General features: G+C 37.6%; 1 protein-coding gene and 1 long non-coding RNA gene across 5 annotated transcripts in view; both read left to right on the top strand.

The window, feature by feature from the left end:
- rab11fip3 (RAB11 family interacting protein 3 (class II)) overlaps positions 1 to 17,849 on the top strand; it is a 31,097-nt gene extending 13,248 nt beyond the window's left edge. For 2 of the 4 annotated variants that reach the window (XM_051881911.1, XM_051881913.1), the window contains 11 exons: positions 2,336 to 2,505; positions 6,245 to 6,463; positions 8,542 to 8,676; positions 10,336 to 10,371; positions 10,537 to 10,624; positions 11,940 to 12,184; positions 13,557 to 13,638; positions 13,867 to 14,004; positions 14,084 to 14,239; positions 15,716 to 15,856; positions 15,934 to 17,849. In XM_051881911.1, the coding sequence (XP_051737871.1) occupies positions 2,336 to 2,505; positions 6,245 to 6,463; positions 8,542 to 8,676; positions 10,336 to 10,371; positions 10,537 to 10,624; positions 11,940 to 12,184; positions 13,557 to 13,638; positions 13,867 to 14,004; positions 14,084 to 14,239; positions 15,716 to 15,856; positions 15,934 to 16,047 (1,524 nt within the window). In that variant the 3' untranslated portion in view covers positions 16,048 to 17,849. Of the gene's footprint in view, positions 1 to 415; positions 1,449 to 2,335; positions 2,506 to 6,244; positions 6,464 to 8,541; positions 8,677 to 10,335; positions 10,372 to 10,536; positions 10,625 to 11,939; positions 12,185 to 13,556; positions 13,639 to 13,866; positions 14,005 to 14,083; positions 14,240 to 15,715; positions 15,857 to 15,933 lie in introns of those variants that run through there. The other 2 variants (XM_051881914.1, XM_051881912.1) reach the window with 2 other exon arrangements.
- Positions 14,246 to 15,274, top strand: LOC127505929 (uncharacterized). Its single transcript, XR_007927847.1, has 2 exons — positions 14,246 to 14,345; positions 14,447 to 15,274. It is a non-coding gene; the product is annotated as an uncharacterized LOC127505929 (long non-coding RNA).
- Positions 17,850 to 17,907: the final 58 nt, after the last annotated feature.

Genomic DNA, 17,907 nt, shown 5'->3' with positions numbered 1-17,907 from the left:
ATGGATCTTGAGAGAGGAAATGTCATTGCTGGCAATGCAGGCCTCACTGAGCCATCGGATTCCAACAAAAATATTTTAATTTGCGTTCCGAAGATTAACGAAGGTCTTACGGCATGAGGGTGAGTAATAAATGACATTATTTTCATTTTTGGGTGAACTAACCCTTTAAGGTTTAATTTATTATTATTTCCGTTTTATTTTTATTTGCTTTAAGTTAGTAATTTATTGTTTTAGTTTTGTTTTGTTTTTTTGTTTTGTGATGGAAAATTATGTCTTATATATATATATATATATATATATATATATTATTATATATTTATTCTCTAGTAACTCATAGTGTAGCGTGAATATAAATATTTTTATATTTCAGTCTTGTTTGACTGTAGTTTCACTAAATTAAATTATGGTTATCTTAACATGTACCCCTCAGTGTTTATGAACCTGTTTATCATAAGCTTTAATTATAATAGAGTTATAGAGTAATGTCTGCTATAATATAATTTGATAGTAAATTCATAAGTTGAATGATTACAGAATCACAAACTCTTTTCCAAAATGCATATGTGACTCATTATTCCCAGGAATATTTAGCATATAGAAATGTGCTACTTTGGAGTCTTGTTTTTTGCGATCTGACTTTCCTTTTTCTCATTTCGGTCTTCCCGTCACTTCTAATGAAACACACACACACACACACACACCTGCATGTTTTCCTGTGGGTCATGAATGGCTTTGCTGTTTCCATGTTTGCTTTCAAAACACACTGGCCGAGGTGGTTTGTGTAGCACCTCATCCAGAGGAACAAACACACTTACACACACATATGGTTGACAATATACAGGACAGGCTGGTGATAGATTTTTTTTTATCACACACACACACACATCTGTCATTCATCAGAACATATGATTGTCGCAGCACATGCTGTCCTGAATAAGTGTTTGTGCATGTTGGGTGTGAAGTGTTAATGTTTTGCTACATGGGAACAGATTGAAATGAATAACAGCAATAGTCTGTGTCTTAAAACCTAGTGAGCCATCTAACTAAACATCATTTGCATCATAGGTGCACTAAAATACTAAGTAAGCAGCTTACTAGGTTTTCAGTCACACATGCACATATGTTGTTTAGACATGTGTTGAGATGTTCTTTTGGCATATGAGGGTAATGTTAAATCAGAAGGGGCGTGGTCAGGGGCACATACTCCACCCATTTCTGGTCCTGGTGCCCTTCAGACTTTGGTCTTCATTTTCCAAAGAAGCAGAGTAGGAGTAATATCTATCTCTGCTCACTCTATCTGTGTGGTGACTGTGAGAGAGACAGGAAGCATTTGTTAGTTTTGCGGTTAGTTGGTGAACCTGTTCTTCCCGTGTGGCGGTACTCGAGTAGGGAGAATGGTTCTGGGAATGGCCTCTCCTGTTCTAGGAGCTCCTCACGGACTCACACAGGTACGTCAGGCTCTGAGATGCAGGTTTAAGTGGATTTCTGATGGATTGACCAACTAAAGGTCTGAGGTTCATTCTTGAACTTAATTTGTAATGTTCATCATCATATCTGGGATGTTAATTGAGTTATTTGGTCATTGTGTATAGTATAAAAAAGGGGGAAAAGGAAAATATAAACAGTAGAACAAGGTCTGATTTTTATTTGTAACTTTTCTTATTGATTTTTTTAAGATAAAAAAAGTTTTACATATTATTAAAAAGGGGAAAAAAGAAAAATAATAAACAGTAGAACTAGGGTACCAATTATACATTCTGTTGAACATTGAGTTTCACAGTTTTCCTTGTTGTTACTGTTGCAAATCTTCCATTATTGGTTCCTAGATCTTTTTTAAACTTTTTAATGTACCAAAATTACTATTTCGTTTGTACTACTGTATTATAGGCAGGGTTATATAATGCAGTACATGCATGAAATTAAATAAATAGTCACTTAGACAAGATGCATCTTCAAGGAACATGCAAACTTAGCAAAAAAATAACAGCAACGGTTTGTATGTTTTTTTTAAAGTTTAAAATCTTTGTTTTAATGCAGTGGATGATTGACAGACAGGTGAGCAGGCGGTCCTTCACTGTTATCTGGAAAGCATAGAGACGGATTAGAATTTACACAACAAATGCAATGCGGTCACGTGTTTTCCACCACTTCTGAATGCTTCGGATCATATTGTTCCTTAAACATTTATCAAACATATTAAAACCTTAAAGTCTTTGTTATTGATTCGATATTTTGGAAAAACCTCATAACCAAGAAATGTAACGTAACCAGGAACACCATTATGTCTCCAATAAAAGCAATAAAAGTTTTCTAATCAGTGTGTGTATGTTTGCAGCAGGCGGAGGTCTCTGACAGTGCGTATCTCGGGTCGGAGAGCGCCTACAGTGAGTGCGAAACCTTCACGGACGAGGACACGACGGCTCTGGTCCATCCAGAACTCCATGAGGACGTGGAAACTGACAGCGGCATTGAAAACACACTCACAGATGGAGATGACCGCAACAGGTAACAGACCCATACACACCTGTCACAAAGAGACTAGGTTCATAAAGCACTCAAAATTACCCATACATGCAGTGTTGTTATTGTTAAGTAAAAGTAAAAAGTAAATAGAAATAGTGTAAATAAAAATACATATACATACACACACACACACCTGGGCAAAAAAAATGGTCCAAGCCAAAAATGGCAAAATATTTAGTGTATTTTAGTATTTTAATGATCTTAGCCATTTTAATCACAAATCACTGGTCAGGAAATTATCAAGAATTTCACAAATACTGTAGATAAAGTAACTTGGCACAGAATAGCCTTCCCCAACTTGCCGACAGGAAGAAAAGTCAGTGTTGTTCCACTCCGTGTTAATGGTTTCTATACTATATAAGCTATAATAGTATACTCATGCCAAATGGTGACTGTAAACCATGTTGTTTTAGTAACCTTGAATGTATCAGCAATAATCTTACAAAATAAAACAACTTCCTGATACATTTTATCCACTCAGGACACAGTGTTCTCTACAAAAACACTTTCTGTAATCGTATGACGCATACATCACAAAAACAATTTTTAATGCCACATTAGTGTTTGGTGAATGGTTATAACATTGAAAAAAGAAATTGACTAAATTATTTTAGTAACACTTAAGTTTAGGGTCCAATTCTATTAACTAGTTGCTTATTAGCTTGGATCTCACTAGGATATTGGCTGTTTATTAGCACATATTAATGCCTTATTCTGCATGACCATATTCTACATCCCATAATCCTACCCAATACTTAAACTTACCAACTACCTTACTAACTATTAATAGAGTTTATTGAGGCAAAAGTCGAAGTTAATAGTGAGAATTAGACCCTAATCAAAAGTGTGGCCATTATTTTTTTTCCTTTTTAGTTTTTGACATTTTATTGCATTGCATTTGTCCCAAGATTTGTGCAATAAAATTCTGAAGTGCGCAGTGTTGTTGTGCCCCAGTTCACACAAGTGAGTCCTGTGTATTTGTGTTTATTCAAGAATCTGCTGACTAGAGTTTCTTATTTCCCAAGAGCTGTTAACATCAGCTCAGCTGACCGAGGTGTTCCTGTTTCCCGTGTTATCGGTGTCAGTCTTTATTTTCCTGTTTCCCACTTGGAGGAAGTGTGGAGTTTGCTCTTTCTGCTTTCCTGCGGCCCAAAGTTTATCCATCTTTAACTCTCTAGGGTCCGTTTCTCTCTCGCTCTCTTACTTGCTTCTGTCATTGTATGTAAAAAATATCCTAGCTCTCAGCCCTCGTGTGTTTCTCTTGATTTAGCATTCCTGCCGTGTCAGGGTCACACTGTCTCGCCAGCGCTGACCTTCCCGAAACTCACATTCAGAGTTGTGGAAAATTCATCATCTAATTTTGCGATAACTTGCAAATATTTCTCTGGAACTTTGACTTCCTGTCTCTGATGTCAAAACATTTTTTGTTGTTGTGGTTTGTTCAGATCCCTAAGATTAGCCTTAGTTAACCAAGTTTTGTTTAGTCAGTTCTGTTGCATTATTAGTAAGTCCTGAATAACGTGTTTCATTGTGTTTGAGTGTCAACTGGACGACATAAGTTCATGCATATGGAGATTAAACCGATTAAACTGATGTATGTTCTTATGGAGCATGCTAGCACACACACTGGGTCACCGTTACTGAGCTCTAAATCAGATTATACACACACACACACACGCCGTCACACAGCCGTACGATTTAAGCATATGTAGCTTTGCTGGCACAAGGGATTTTGGCTGTTAATTCAGATTTACCGGGTCACAAACGTCTGGCAGGAATGTCGGCCAGATTGAACTCTGCAGGGAAAACTACATGTAACCTCCTATTTTAGTCTGAGTAAATAGCGTTTAATATTGATCGTGGGAGTTTAGTTTGCTCTGACACGCTGTGTGCCCAGTTGCTCAGAATCGCCAAAGAAAGACCGAATCGCTTTAAGATGCGGTCGCCGTCTTCACGCGTGCTTTGTGTGACCAACCGCAAAGTTACAGTGAAACGAGGGTAAGTCTTTGAGGGATTTATGTGTTTTTGTTATGTAGGGTATAAAGCTACAATAGAAAAAAGTTTCATCAGCAACAGTTTTCTTGTTAATTTGACTTTTTTTGTTGTGTGTGAGTGTGTATATACTTTAGTCTTAATTATTTATCCTTTATTATGTTCAAAAGTTTGGAGTCAGTAAGATTTAAGTTATTAATCAAGAATGCGGTAAAAACATTGTGAAATATTACAATTATAATAACTGTTTTCTACTTTAATGTTTTAAGTATTAATTTAATTTCTGTAACTTATTATTGTGATGGCAAAGCTGAATATTCAGTCTTCAGTGTCACATGATCGTTCAGAAATCATTTCTGATTATTATCAATGTTGAAAACAGTTGCATTGTCACGATTCTTTAATGAATAGAAAGTACAAAAGAACAGAATTTATTTGAAATGGAAATCTTTTGTAAAGTTATAAATGTCTTTTCTGTCTCTTTTAATCAATTTAATGCATCCTTGCTGAATAAAAGTATTAATTTCTTTAAAAAAAATCATTTTGAGCCTAAACTATTGAACTGTAATGTAATTTTCGCATTAAAAGTACTTAGAGTGTGGTCACTGAGTTCAACAGACACATGCACTGAGCAGTCTACCAAGAAACCAGTGATCCAATCAGCTGTTAATACACTGGAATTCTGTTTTGTGTAATTTTTTATCATTAATGTTGAATATTTACGTGACCTGTTCATGATCACTGTCCTACTTTGAGTCCGTTACACCTTCATGAACACTGAAACATAATTTTTTTGAAATATTTTTTTTGTGTGCTGTTCTTTCATTTAATCTAACTGGAATTCTTCAGATGTTTTTAGAGATTAAAGTGAATTATCAGATTATCATCCTCAAGACAAACTGGTCAAATTCTGTCTCGCACTCAAAAACACACAAGGATGTTTTTAAGGAAGCTTTTCTATATTTTTTTTTATAGTAAGAATGGAAAAGAGACGACATTGAACAAACAGTCAATCTATTGAAGTAATAAAGATATTAAAGGCATTATAAATATGATGTGGTAAAGTTTTATGATTTCTCCTTAAGACTCAAGAAAGTAATACTCACTGGTACTACGTATACTAATATGTAGTACAATACTGAAGTAGTACTTATCCTAAAATTGAATAAAACTTAAAGTCATAGTAATAGGCACTAAAGCACCAAAAACTGAGCAGCAAATCATCATCTTAGAATGATTTCTGAAGGATCATGTGACACTGAAGACTGGATTAATGATGCTGAAAATTCAGCTTTGATCACAGGAATAAATTACATTTAAAAAATATTCAAATAAAAAACAGTTATTATAAATTGTCATAAAATTTCACAATATTTCTGTTTTACTGTATTTCTGATCAAATAAATGCAGGCTTGTTGAGCAGAAGAGACTTCTTTCAAAAACATTTAAAAAGTCTTACTGACCCCAAACTTTTAGTTTATATCTATATGTTTATTTTTATGTTATATGAATGTTTTATTCACAAAAAGAAGTGAATATTCCAGAATTCAAGGAACACAACTTGTAGATTAATTTTTAGATTTGGACACAAAACTATAAAAATGATCTTAATTTATTAATTTGCTACGACCTTTTTACATAAAAAAATACTCAATAAAAGAAAATATTAGCCTGGTATTTTTTCACAGCGTTTAGATAACACGTTATATTCCATGTGTTTCTGTGATAGGTTCACGTTGGGCTCTGATTTGAATGGCCACACCCTGGTGGCCGTGATTGGAGGAGAGGAGGAGCACTTTGAGGATTTCGGTGAGAGTAACAACACTTCAGACCTGCTGCTGGCCGATCACGAAGAGGGAAGGGCGGTGCCAGATGGGGAGGGAGATGCAGAGCCACTCCCACACTCAGACAGCCCACTGCCCCGCCCACTGATGCTGCTGTCACCTAGGTAACACACAACAAACACACACACTGGATTATTTAAAGCATAAGAAGCTTCACATACAGCTTGAGTATTATATAGTTTATACACTCCATATATTTAGAAGGCGTATTTATCCTGAGTTAAACTTGGGAAGTATAAACATAGGTACTGTAAATGTTTATCTGGGATTTACTGAATGAGCACCTTGACTACAGACACAAATAGAAATACGCTCTATATCTAGGTTCCACACAGTGAGAGAGAGAAAGTGAGTCAGCACATTGTGTAAGCCGAAAGCCATGTGCCTAATGAGATCTTGTAGAGCGACATCCTGACCACAGACGACTGTCTCATTTACAAACAGTGTGTGTGATAGACAAAAAAAAACATGTGTATGGAGGTTTGTGTGTGTGTTGAGATTTTATGATCCCTCTGAGCAGTGTGTGTGTGTGTGTGTGTGTGTGGTAAAAGGTAAATTGGCATGATGTCATGCTGACTGATTCATTATTTCTCTAGTGATCTATTATTATCGCCGAGTAAAGGTCGAGCTGTTGTGGTTATTGTTTTACTGCAGTGCTGGTGTTGTCAGGCGTATACGGTCCAGCACACACACACTAGAGAGCATGGAAACACAATACACTTTAAAACCTGTTCAGATAATCACACACACACCGCTCCTGCTGTGTTACTCCTGCACTGTAGTACTCACCTCTCCTCTGCCCTTCACTGTCTCAATTGAATGTCCCTCGTTCTCTCCCACCCTCTGCTCATCCTCGTTTTTAACACACACACGCTCTCCTCTCCGCATATCTCCTCTACTCTGCTCATTTTTCCCATCATATCTTCTCCTCTCTTTTCATTTCTCCTCTATTTATTTCTCACAACGCATCTTCTCCTCTTTCCTAATTTCTCCTGTCCTCTCCTCATTTCTCCTCTACTCGTGTCTCCCATCATATCTTCTACGTTCTCCTCCTTTCTCCTCTCCTCTGCTCATTTTTCCTCATGTATCCTGTACTCGTTTCTCCCGTTGTCTCTTTTTCTCTCTCCTAATTTCTCCTATCCTCTCCTCATTAATCTTCTACTTGTTTCTCCCGTCGTATCTTCTACGTTCTCCTCCTTTCTCCTCTCCTCTGCTCATTTCTCCTTTACTCATTTCTCCCATTATATCTTCTCCTCTTTCCTAATTTCTCCTGTCCTCTCCTCATTTCTCATCTCCTCATTTATCCTCTACTCATTTCTCCCATCGGATCTTCCGCTCTCTCCTAATTTCTCCTGTCTTCTCTCATTTCTCCTCTCCTCTGCTCATTTCTCTTTTCCTCTCCTCATTTCTATTCTACTCAATTCTTCCATCATATCTTCTTCTCTCACTTCATTTCTCCTCTCCTCTGACCATTTCTCCTCTCCTCTACCCATTTCTCCTAATTTCTCCTCTCCTCTACTCATTTGTCCTCTTGTATCTTCTCCACTCACTTCATTTCTCCTCTCATCTGCTCATTTTTCCTCATGTATCCTGTACTTATTTCTCCCATCATATCTTCCACTCTGTCCTAATTTCTCCTGTCCTCTCCTCATTTCTCCTCTACTCATTTCTCTCATCGTATCTTCTACGTTCTCCTCCTTTCTCATCTCCTCTCCTCATTTCTCCTCATTGATCCTCTACTAATTTCTCTCATCGTATCTTCCACGTTCTCCTACTTTCTCCTCTCTTCTGCTCATTTTTCCTCATTTATCCTCTACTCATTTCTCCCCTTGTGTCTTCTCCTCTCTCTTAATTTTCTCTCCTCATTTATCCTCCTTTTTCTCCCGTCAATATTTCCTCCTCTCTCTTAATTTCTCCTCTCCCCATTTCTCCTTTCCTCTGCTCATTTCTCTATCCATTTATCATAATTTCTCCTCTCTTCTACTCATTTCTCCTCTTGTATCTTCTCCACTCTCTTAATTTCTCCTCTCCTTTGATAATTTCTTCTCATTTCTCCTCTCCTCTACCCATTTCTCCTCATTTCTCTTCTACTCATTTCTCCCATTGTATCTCCTCTTTTCTCTTCTCCTCTGCTTATTTCTCCTCTCCTCTCCTCTCCTCTCCTCTCCTCTGGTCTCCTCAGCCCCAGCTCTTTTCCTGCTAGTTTCCAGAGTTTCCTTCAGTCGGAGGCGCTGGAGTTTTTCTGCACTCACTGTCATAAGCAGATCAGTCGTCTGGAGGATTTGTCCACTCGACTGCAGTTACTAGAGATGAATAGGTAACGCGCTCGCAGCATGTGCACGCCTCCCCTGCGTGTGTTGAATTTGATCACTGTACACTTCTTCTGCATGTGCTTCATTAACATGCAGGCCTCTGTACAGTCACATGACTCTTGTTGGTTTTGATTTCAAAGCTCTGTGTTTGTACATTCTGTAGGTGAAGTGTGTGGTGAACATAGATGCTCTGCTGTAGATGCTGTGGTGTGTGTTGTGTTTGTGCGTGTATTTGCTGCATGCAAGTGTTTGTGAGGTAAATATTAACAATATAATATGAAGTAGTATACATAATACAAATATATGTAAAAGAGCATTGATAGCTATTGTAGGAAATCACAGGTAAGGAAATTTCTTAGAGACAGTTCACTCAAAAATGACAATTCTGTCATTATTTACTCACCCTCATGTCTTTCCAAACCAATATAACTTTCTTTTCTTTTTTTTGTACAACACAAAAAAACAAACAAACATGTATTTCATGTCCTCTTTTCCTTTGTATGAAAGCATTCATTGATTAACTGACATAGAGATTTCACAACTGAGATTTTAGAGCTATGGTGAAGGGGACATTTTTCAATGAAATCTAGTTTTAAAAGCTTGGCCCAGTCCGTATCTGGATCTGTGGTCACAACGTTCATTGTATAGACAAGAGCAAATCTCCTTTTGTTCCACGGAAGAAAGTGAAGGCTGGAATACACTATACATCTTCTGCACTGTTTTTTGCCCTGATTTGCAGTCAGAATGAGTCAGCACTAGTTCTCGAAAATCAGAGCCGCTTGCAGGTTTCGGGCAGTAGGATTTGACAGATTACACAGAAAATTGTGTAGTGTATAATGGGAACGGATTCTGATTTTTTTTAGCCTTAGACTTTGATTCCATCCAGTTGTCAGGAATCAAACAAGTTTGATATTTTTGTACACATTTTCAGGCAACACGGCACGTGTTTTTGTGTGAGTTTGTTGTGTTCGGACCAACTTGAAAGGTCTGAATGATCCTTTGTCATTTAGTATATTTAGTTTAGTCGGAAAGTGTATCATACCTAGTGTTCTCATTTAAAGTTGTGTCATGTATTCCAGCCTAAAGTCAGTCAAGTTTGGAATGAAATGGGTTTTCATTATTAGATGAACTGTACCTTTAAGGACTCATTTGCAATATTCATATTCTACTCGGGTTTTGACGTGTCTGATTAAATATTCAATCTTGTGTTGGGTCTGTTTTTCCAAAACCATGAAAGAAAATAAGCCTTTTCCTAAATTAGGGAACATAACTTCTCCAACTTTAATAAGAGTCCAGTTCATGTTAAAATATTAGTAAATGGTGTTTTGTATATGGAAAATCCTGGATTGTCCTAAGCAGCAGTAGGGACAGTGATGAGGGTCTGTTCAAAGACTTGCGCAACAGGAACAGAATCTCCTTTCACGCATCCATGTTACACCTCCATAAAAACAGTGTGTTTATTTCCGTTTGCTGTGAGGTCATTACCATTGAAAGAAGAGCATTGATTCAGCCTTCAACCTCCAGAAAGAGCTGACAGCCCAAACTTCAGCACTTCACTGGGTGTTTTTTGACCTGCAGTTCATAGGTCATGGATGAAAAGAGAGTTTTTCCCTCTTTCCTGCTCTCTTCCTGACTCATTTCCTGTTTGTTCTCTTTTTTTATAGTTCCAGCAAAAGGATGTCCAGTAAGAAAGCAGCAAGGTGAGATCCTCCCTCTCAATGCACCCAACATCAGTATTAAGGATAGAATGAGATTGAAGCAACTAAAAAAAAACAGCAATAACCAGGCTGGACCAGCATGCAAATTCAGCAGGGAACATGTTAAAAATATTGCGTATGTTTAAACACTATTTTTGTGTTTTTTAGACACTTGCAGCAGTCCAACAATCTGGATGTCATGGGAGATCTAACTCAAGACATTTTGGACCTTGCGGATCGTGACATCACAGACAAGGTTTGGAAACAAATATGGATATTTTGCGTTAAACCAATTTGTGTTACATTTGTGACCCTGGTCCAAATGGTGCATTTGTTGTGGAATTCTGGTTTTGTGGCTTTAGTTTGCGCTGTAAATTAGTTTTGTCATCAAATGCCAACTGAACATAGCAAAAGTAAACAAAAATGTTAAAGTGCCCCTGTTATGCTATTTTAAAGGTTACTAATTTTGTTTTAGAGGTCTTCTACAATAGTTTTACATACATCCAAGGTCAAAAACATTTTCATTTTCTCATAATATCCATTGCAGCATCAGCTCTCTTCTCACAGTGTCTGAAACAGTTCAATAAAGGATTCAGTCTCTCTAAACCCTTCCTTTCTGAAAGCCTACTCTGCTCTGATTGGTCAGATGGTCTAGTCCATTGTGATTGGTCTACCGCCTACAGTGCGTGTCGGAAACCAAAAACCCATTACCATTTCTGAATTTATGCTCCAGATCTTCCTTAACACTTGATACACAACAATACGAACAGCAGGGTTGCCAGGTTTTCACAACAAAACCCGCCCAATTACCCAAAACTAGCCCAGTCGCATTTCAGGGGGTGTCCCCTGGTAAAAATCGCGTCCTGTGAGGTAAAATCTGCATTTTTTGGCAGGGTTCCCCTGGTAAAATTAGCATTCCATGGGCTAAATATCACGTTATTGGGCTTTCTTCAACCCGCGGGAACACTGTTAAAGTAGCCCAATTCCACAGGAAAATCATGGACTTAACAACACTGACAAACAGTAACGATGACATCTGTTTTACCGTATCAGTCTCATCCTTTGGAAGTGGAGCAAAGTGGATTTGCATTTGTAGTTCACAAAATGGCGTCTTCTCGACATGACGACAACACGAACCAAACTCTTCCAGTCTCAGCTACAACTGCAGTGTTTGAGGGTCAAAGTAGACGTTATTGGATAGCAGCCAATGAAAACCATAGGCTGGCATTATGCAAATTTGTTACAAACCTATGTAGGTTTGAGGAAGAAGTAAGACTAGAATTACTGATGACTCGTTTCAGGCAGTTCAGAACTGTATTTTTTCTTACAATAACTATTGATCTTTGATACTTTGCAGACCTTTTACAATCACAAGCGGCTATTTTACACACTACATGAAAGGTAATATCCGAAAAAGCATAATAGAGGCACTTTAATAAAATTTCATGCAAAATATGCAAAATTAACATGAGGATCCCATAGTTGGAATAGAATAACTGATAGTTTTGTAAATACATGAACAACAGCAGAAGTGATTTGCATGAGGACCAAACACTGTGTCTGTCCTGCAGGTGCTGCTGTTGGAGAAGCGCGTGTGCGAGCTGGAGAAGGATTCGTTGGAGAGCGAAGAGCAGCATGCACGCTTGCGGCAGGAGAATCTCACTCTCGTCCACCGTGCAAACGCTCTGGAGGAACAGCTGAAGGAGCAGGAGCTGCGCTCAGAGGAGAATTTACTCGCATATACCCGTAAACACAGAGATGCACTGAACAAACTCCAGCGAGAGAGAGACCTGGAGATCGAGAACCTCCAGGCCAGGTGAGTGCGGACAGAATATATCATTTATGATTAATGTAGAGTGGGATTTTGAGCCAACGAGATTTCGCTGTGGGCGGACAACAAAATGTTTTATGCAGTCACATCTAGTTTGGACACTTGCTTTATTGCATCTGAACTGTCGGGTTTCAAAGAGATTCGCACTTTCCCTGCCACAAAAATTATATAATTAGAATTTATTATTATTATTACTACTAGTGGTTTAGTCATTTTTGACCCAACAGATGAATTTTGACAAATCTTCATTCATGTTATCCAGCTAGATAATGTTACCTTGGTTGCATATTTAAATCAGCACAATTTGCAACAACAATATTCAATTTAAAGCATAACTGTTAAGCCAACGTGATTCATCACAGATTGCGACATGACGCATTTTGAGTGGATCAGGATAAGATTGATCAGCAATTAATAACTTAAATTCTGTTCTGTACCTCATACAAAACTATTATATATCGCCAGAGAGGACTGCAACTGCAACACAGCATCATTTGAACTACTTTTGGTAACGCTTTTGACATTTTTGTAATAAATAAATGATTGTGATTCCATTTGTCTGTCTGTTATGTTTGTCTTTATAACTCTACATATTTTAAAGAAATGGTTATAGGTAGGTTTAGAGGTAAGAGTGGGATTAGCAGCTCGAAATATCTTTTTAATTACAAAAAGTGTAATTTTCCTACACATTTCTGTGTTTTATATACTCTTTTTATGTTCTCTAGAAATGGTTATGTTTGGGTTTGGGGGTAATTTATCTATAAAATGGTAAAAGGGCAATTATATAAATATATTTGCCATAAAAGATTCATAAATATTTTGTTTTTTTTAGCTGTAAATACGTAATACCTTTTTGTTTACGTTTAAATGCTGTCAGAACGTCCATATTGTACATTTCAGCATCTACCCAAATGTACAAAAATGTACGTTTTACACCTGAAAATGTTGCGTATTGATTCCTACGTACTGTATTAACAGTGAGACCAGGCTGGTTAAGCCCATTTTTAGAGGCGTAATTTAATGAACAATCCTCCTGAGGAAGTCATTAGCTCAGGTAACTTCTTTTCAGTTTCTTATTACAGCAGAGAAATATGAAGACACCTTAATGATGTCTGTGTTATTGTGTCCAGCTCTTCTGTGAGTGGATAAGATGTGTCTGCCATCTAGTGGAGACACAGCGGAAATTTGATTGATTTCTCAAAGGAGCTCTGAGATTACTTGGCTCAGCGTTTAATATAATCCGGCTGTGTTAACAGAGACTTTTGTTTTCTCTCACCCATTATTGTTTTCATTGTGCACTCTGCCCAAAAAGAAAATATCATGGTGCATTTTTGTCTGTGTGCCTGTGTGTGTTCAGGTTGCATCAGTTGGATGAGGAGAACAGTGAGTTGAGGTCATGTGTTCCCTGCCTGAGAGCCAACATCGAGAGACTGGAGGAGGTACCCAACACACACACAATCTAATACATGTCTGTAGATCACATTCTGACTCCAAAATGACCTTTTTATCACTTCTGCCAAAGACGAGTGAATTAAGAAGTTATTGGCCATGAAACCAGTTAAAATTAGGTTTTTTACATCATTTTAAATCTGTATTTTTTAATTAATTTGATGCCGACCCTGCAAAAAATTGTCCAAAAGATCTCTGAGATGGAGTAATTTTTATAGGAAAAGAGGAAACTTCAGGATGAGGTGGAAGACGTCGCAGATCGATTAAATGAAGAAATGGAATCTCGCAGGAAAATGTCTGACAAACTGAGCCATGAACGTCATACGAACCAGAAAGAGAAGGAGTGCACTCAGGGGGTGAGAGGTCTTGTGTTTGTCTTTATAGGTGGAGTCGTGTGTGTGTTCGTCTCTGTTAATGGCTTCTCTGTGTGTGTAGTTGATAGAGGACTTGAGAAAGCAGCTGGAACACCTGCAGCTGTTTAAGTTGGAGACTGAAGCGAGAAGAGGCAGATCAGCCAGCTCCGGCCTGCAGGAATACAACACTCACATGAGAGAGAACGAACTGGAGCAGGAAATACGCAGACTCAAACAGGTAAAAAAACACACTCAAACAGGTAATGAAAAACAGATTCAAAGAGGTGAAAACAGAGTTAAATGGGTAAAAAAAGACTCAAACTGATAAATACAGACTTAAACGGGTAATGAAAAACAGATTCAAACAGGTAAAAGCAGTATCAAACAGGTAAAAAGCACTCAAACAGGTAAAAAAAGACAAACTGATAAATACAGACTTGAACAGGTAATGAAAAACAGATTCAAATGGTTAAAACACACTCAAACTGGTAAATACAGACTTAAACAGGTAATGAAAAACAGATTCAAAGAGGTGAAAAGAGTTAAATGAGTAAAAAAAGACTCAAACTGATAAATACAGACTTAAACGGGTAATGAAAAACAGATTCAAATGGTTAAAACACTCAAACTGGTAAATACAGACTTATGAAAAACAATTCAAAGATGTAAAAACAGCTTCAAACAAGTAAAACACTTTCAAGCAGGTAAAAAAAAAAGACTCAAACTGGTAAAAACAGACTTAAACAAGTAACGAAAAAGATTCAAATGGGTAAAAACAGCATCAAACAAGTAAAACACACTCAAATAGGTAAAAAAGACAAACTGGTAAATACAGACTTAAACAGGTAATGAAAAACAGAGTCAAACAGGTCATATAAAAAGATATAAACTGGTAAAAAAAAACAGACTTAAATTGGTAAAAACAGAATCAACCTAGTAAGAAGCAGACTCAGACAAGTAATGACAGACTCTAACAGGTTTAAACTGGTAAAAACAGACTCGAACCGGCTATAACAGGCTTAAAATGTAAAAAAAAAAAAAAAAAAAAAACCACAAACAGGTAAAAAAAAAAGAAAAAAAAAAAAAAGACTCAAACAGGTGAACACAGGCTCAAAACGATAAAGATAGACTCAAACACAGACAAAAAACAACAACAAAAACAGGTAGATAGGTAAAAACTGACTTAAATACAGGCTCAAACTGGTCAACACAGACTAAAAAAAACAAGTAAATAAGCTCAAAAGACCGACTCAAACCAATAAAAACAGTAAAATGCAAATTTAACCTGGTCAACACACTTAAACAGCTAAGCACTGACTTAGAAAGGTAAACAGACTCAAAGAACAGACCCACAGAGGTAAAAATAGACTTACAAATGCAGACTGGTCGACAGACTAATAGGTAAAATGAAACTTATACAGACTCAAATCAGGTCAACGCAGTCTAAAACAAACAGATAAACACGACCTCAGACTGAAAACAAAACACACCCAAAAGACTCAAACAAGACAGAGTAAACAAACTTAAACACAGACTCACATTAGTCAACAGACTAAAAAAAAAAGGTACAGACCGACCCAAAACTCAAACTGGTAGACAAACTCAAAAGACTCCAACCGATAAACAGACTAAAATTAGTCAACACAGTCTATATAAAGGAAAAGAGTGACCCAAGACCGGTCTCAGAAACGGGTTTCGTTCTGTGTCTGTGCAGGATAACCGCAGTCTGAAGGAGCAGAACGATGAGCTCAACGGACAAATCATAAATCTGAGCATCCAGGGAGCGAAGAGTCTTTTTACCGAGTCTCTCTCCGAGTCGCTCGCTGCTGAAATCAACAACGTCTCCCGCGCTGAGGTCAGTATCACACACCATCATGCTTATCTCTGCTTTAAATGTGAACGCTTTTTAATATCTAATGTGTGTGTGTACAGCTGATGGAGGCCATCCACAAACAGGAGGAAATCAACTTCCGTCTGCAGGACTACATCGACCGCATCATCGTCGCCATCATGGAGTCCAACCCCTCCATCCTGGAGGTCAAATAATCGGCATGACGATGACCCTACCTGATTTATGAACTGAAACAAGAGGCGAATTGAACGAGTCTGGAGAGGATGTGAAGAATACAATCACTATGTTGATCAAATGATTTAATAATCCATAGCACTGTGTGTGTGTGTGTGTGTGTGCGCGTGTGTGTGTGTCTTTTGGTTCCTGTGACTTCCCTGAGTATTGGGATTGAGGCACCCATTCCCTCTCTCTGTATGTTCATGATTTATAAATTGAATTTCAGTGTAAGAAACTAGTTTAAGTTACCAGTATAATTCAGTCACACCGTTAGCCCATGTGAGGGACATTTGCTGGCCTGAGGGTTGAGCGTGTGCGAACGATTTAGCTCGTAAACGAGTTTTTGCTGAATGTTAGTTGACTAATGTCGTTTTCACTTGAGTTTTTCCTTCAAATTCTTATTTATTACGATGATGATGCAGAACGCAAAGGATCAAGAGGGACCGATCCCCACCAAGGGAGTTTGCAGTGTTGCATTGTGGGTAAGGTAATGGGTCCTGCGTGATTTCTCGCTGAGGATGTTCGTCTGCGGCCTCCTGTCCTGGATTATTTCCCCCCAAGTCTTGATTTTTCTGTATAAAAGACTCTTTAAAGCTCACTGGAAATGTTCATTGCACTCTGATTTATTTTATTTTAATGAACTATTGTTTGCTATTTAAATTGTTTAAAAGAAAAATATGGTTACGCTGTTTTATCAGTGTTGGCGGGAAAACAAAAGAAGCGACACTCAAGCACTGATGAAGGGAAATCGAACCGTTGACGGATACGAAAACCTTTAACGCTGGAAACTGACTTTTGCTTTATTTCTGCTTTTCAAAACTCTCTCTCTCTCTCTGATGAATTTGGATGTAAATATCAATCTAGAACGTTTGTATATTTCGTTCTTGGAATCCTATTTTTATGGACAGCAGGAAATGAGATTCCGTTTCATTTTGTCTTCCACTTGATTGAACTCTTGAGCTCCATTTTGGATGGACATTCCTCTCATCTCTGACGAGCATGTTTGATTTTCACTTCAAACCTTTTTGGGCGGGAAAAGCCAGTGGAGATTTTTAAACGAGTTTAAAAGAAAGACGAGACTTAATCCTCCTCCATTCCTCTTTTTGGATTGTGGTTAAAGCACGCTGCATTTCACATTCTGTTTTTCTTTTCTCTTCTCTCTCCGACGACTGACGTAATTCGGTTTTGTTGCGTGAAATCGTCTGATCAGTTCTTCAAGACGATGCTGGAGAACATTTGAGGACGATTCTGCCGTCTTCTTCACACAGTGAAGGCGACCCGCTGCTGTCACGTCTGTTTCAGAGCTACTGAATTTGAACATTAAAGCGCGGGAACCTTGCTTCTGTGAACTATGGGTGCGCGCGTGCATTTGCAGTTCCTTAATTTCCTTTCAGAGACTATAAGAGAAGATCTGAATCTACTGCTCTTGATCTGTCTGATGTTAAACAGCTGTTGTATATGATTTAAGATATGTCCAAAGACAAAACTTTCACAGCTTAGAAGGAGTTCTGCTTGCCACTTAGACTTTAAAAGACTAATAATAGTTATAAATAGTTGTTAATACAAAAAATATGACTGAAGGACTCAATTGTAAAAAATGTTTGCTCTAATTGTTAAGGTGTATAAATGAGAGATATCAGTATTGTCTTCTGTTGAATGTTTTGCTTTCTTTTGAAGATACCCCTCTAAGATGTATCTTTTACTGTTCGGGGTCTTTCAAATGTATGAAGGTTCAAAGAAAAATGAAGAAATTAGTCTCCAATAAATTAAGTGCAAATAATTTATTTGTGGACGTTTTGGTGTTTTTAAATGCTTCATTTGTGTGAGTCTACATACAT

Source organism: Ctenopharyngodon idella, chromosome 23 (assembly GCF_019924925.1).
Source record: "Ctenopharyngodon idella isolate HZGC_01 chromosome 23, HZGC01, whole genome shotgun sequence".
In the NCBI taxonomy this organism is placed as follows: domain Eukaryota; kingdom Metazoa; phylum Chordata; class Actinopteri; order Cypriniformes; family Xenocyprididae; genus Ctenopharyngodon; species Ctenopharyngodon idella.
The sequence above is the reverse complement of the archived record's forward strand: the minus strand, read 5'-3'. Positions and strand labels throughout refer to the sequence as shown.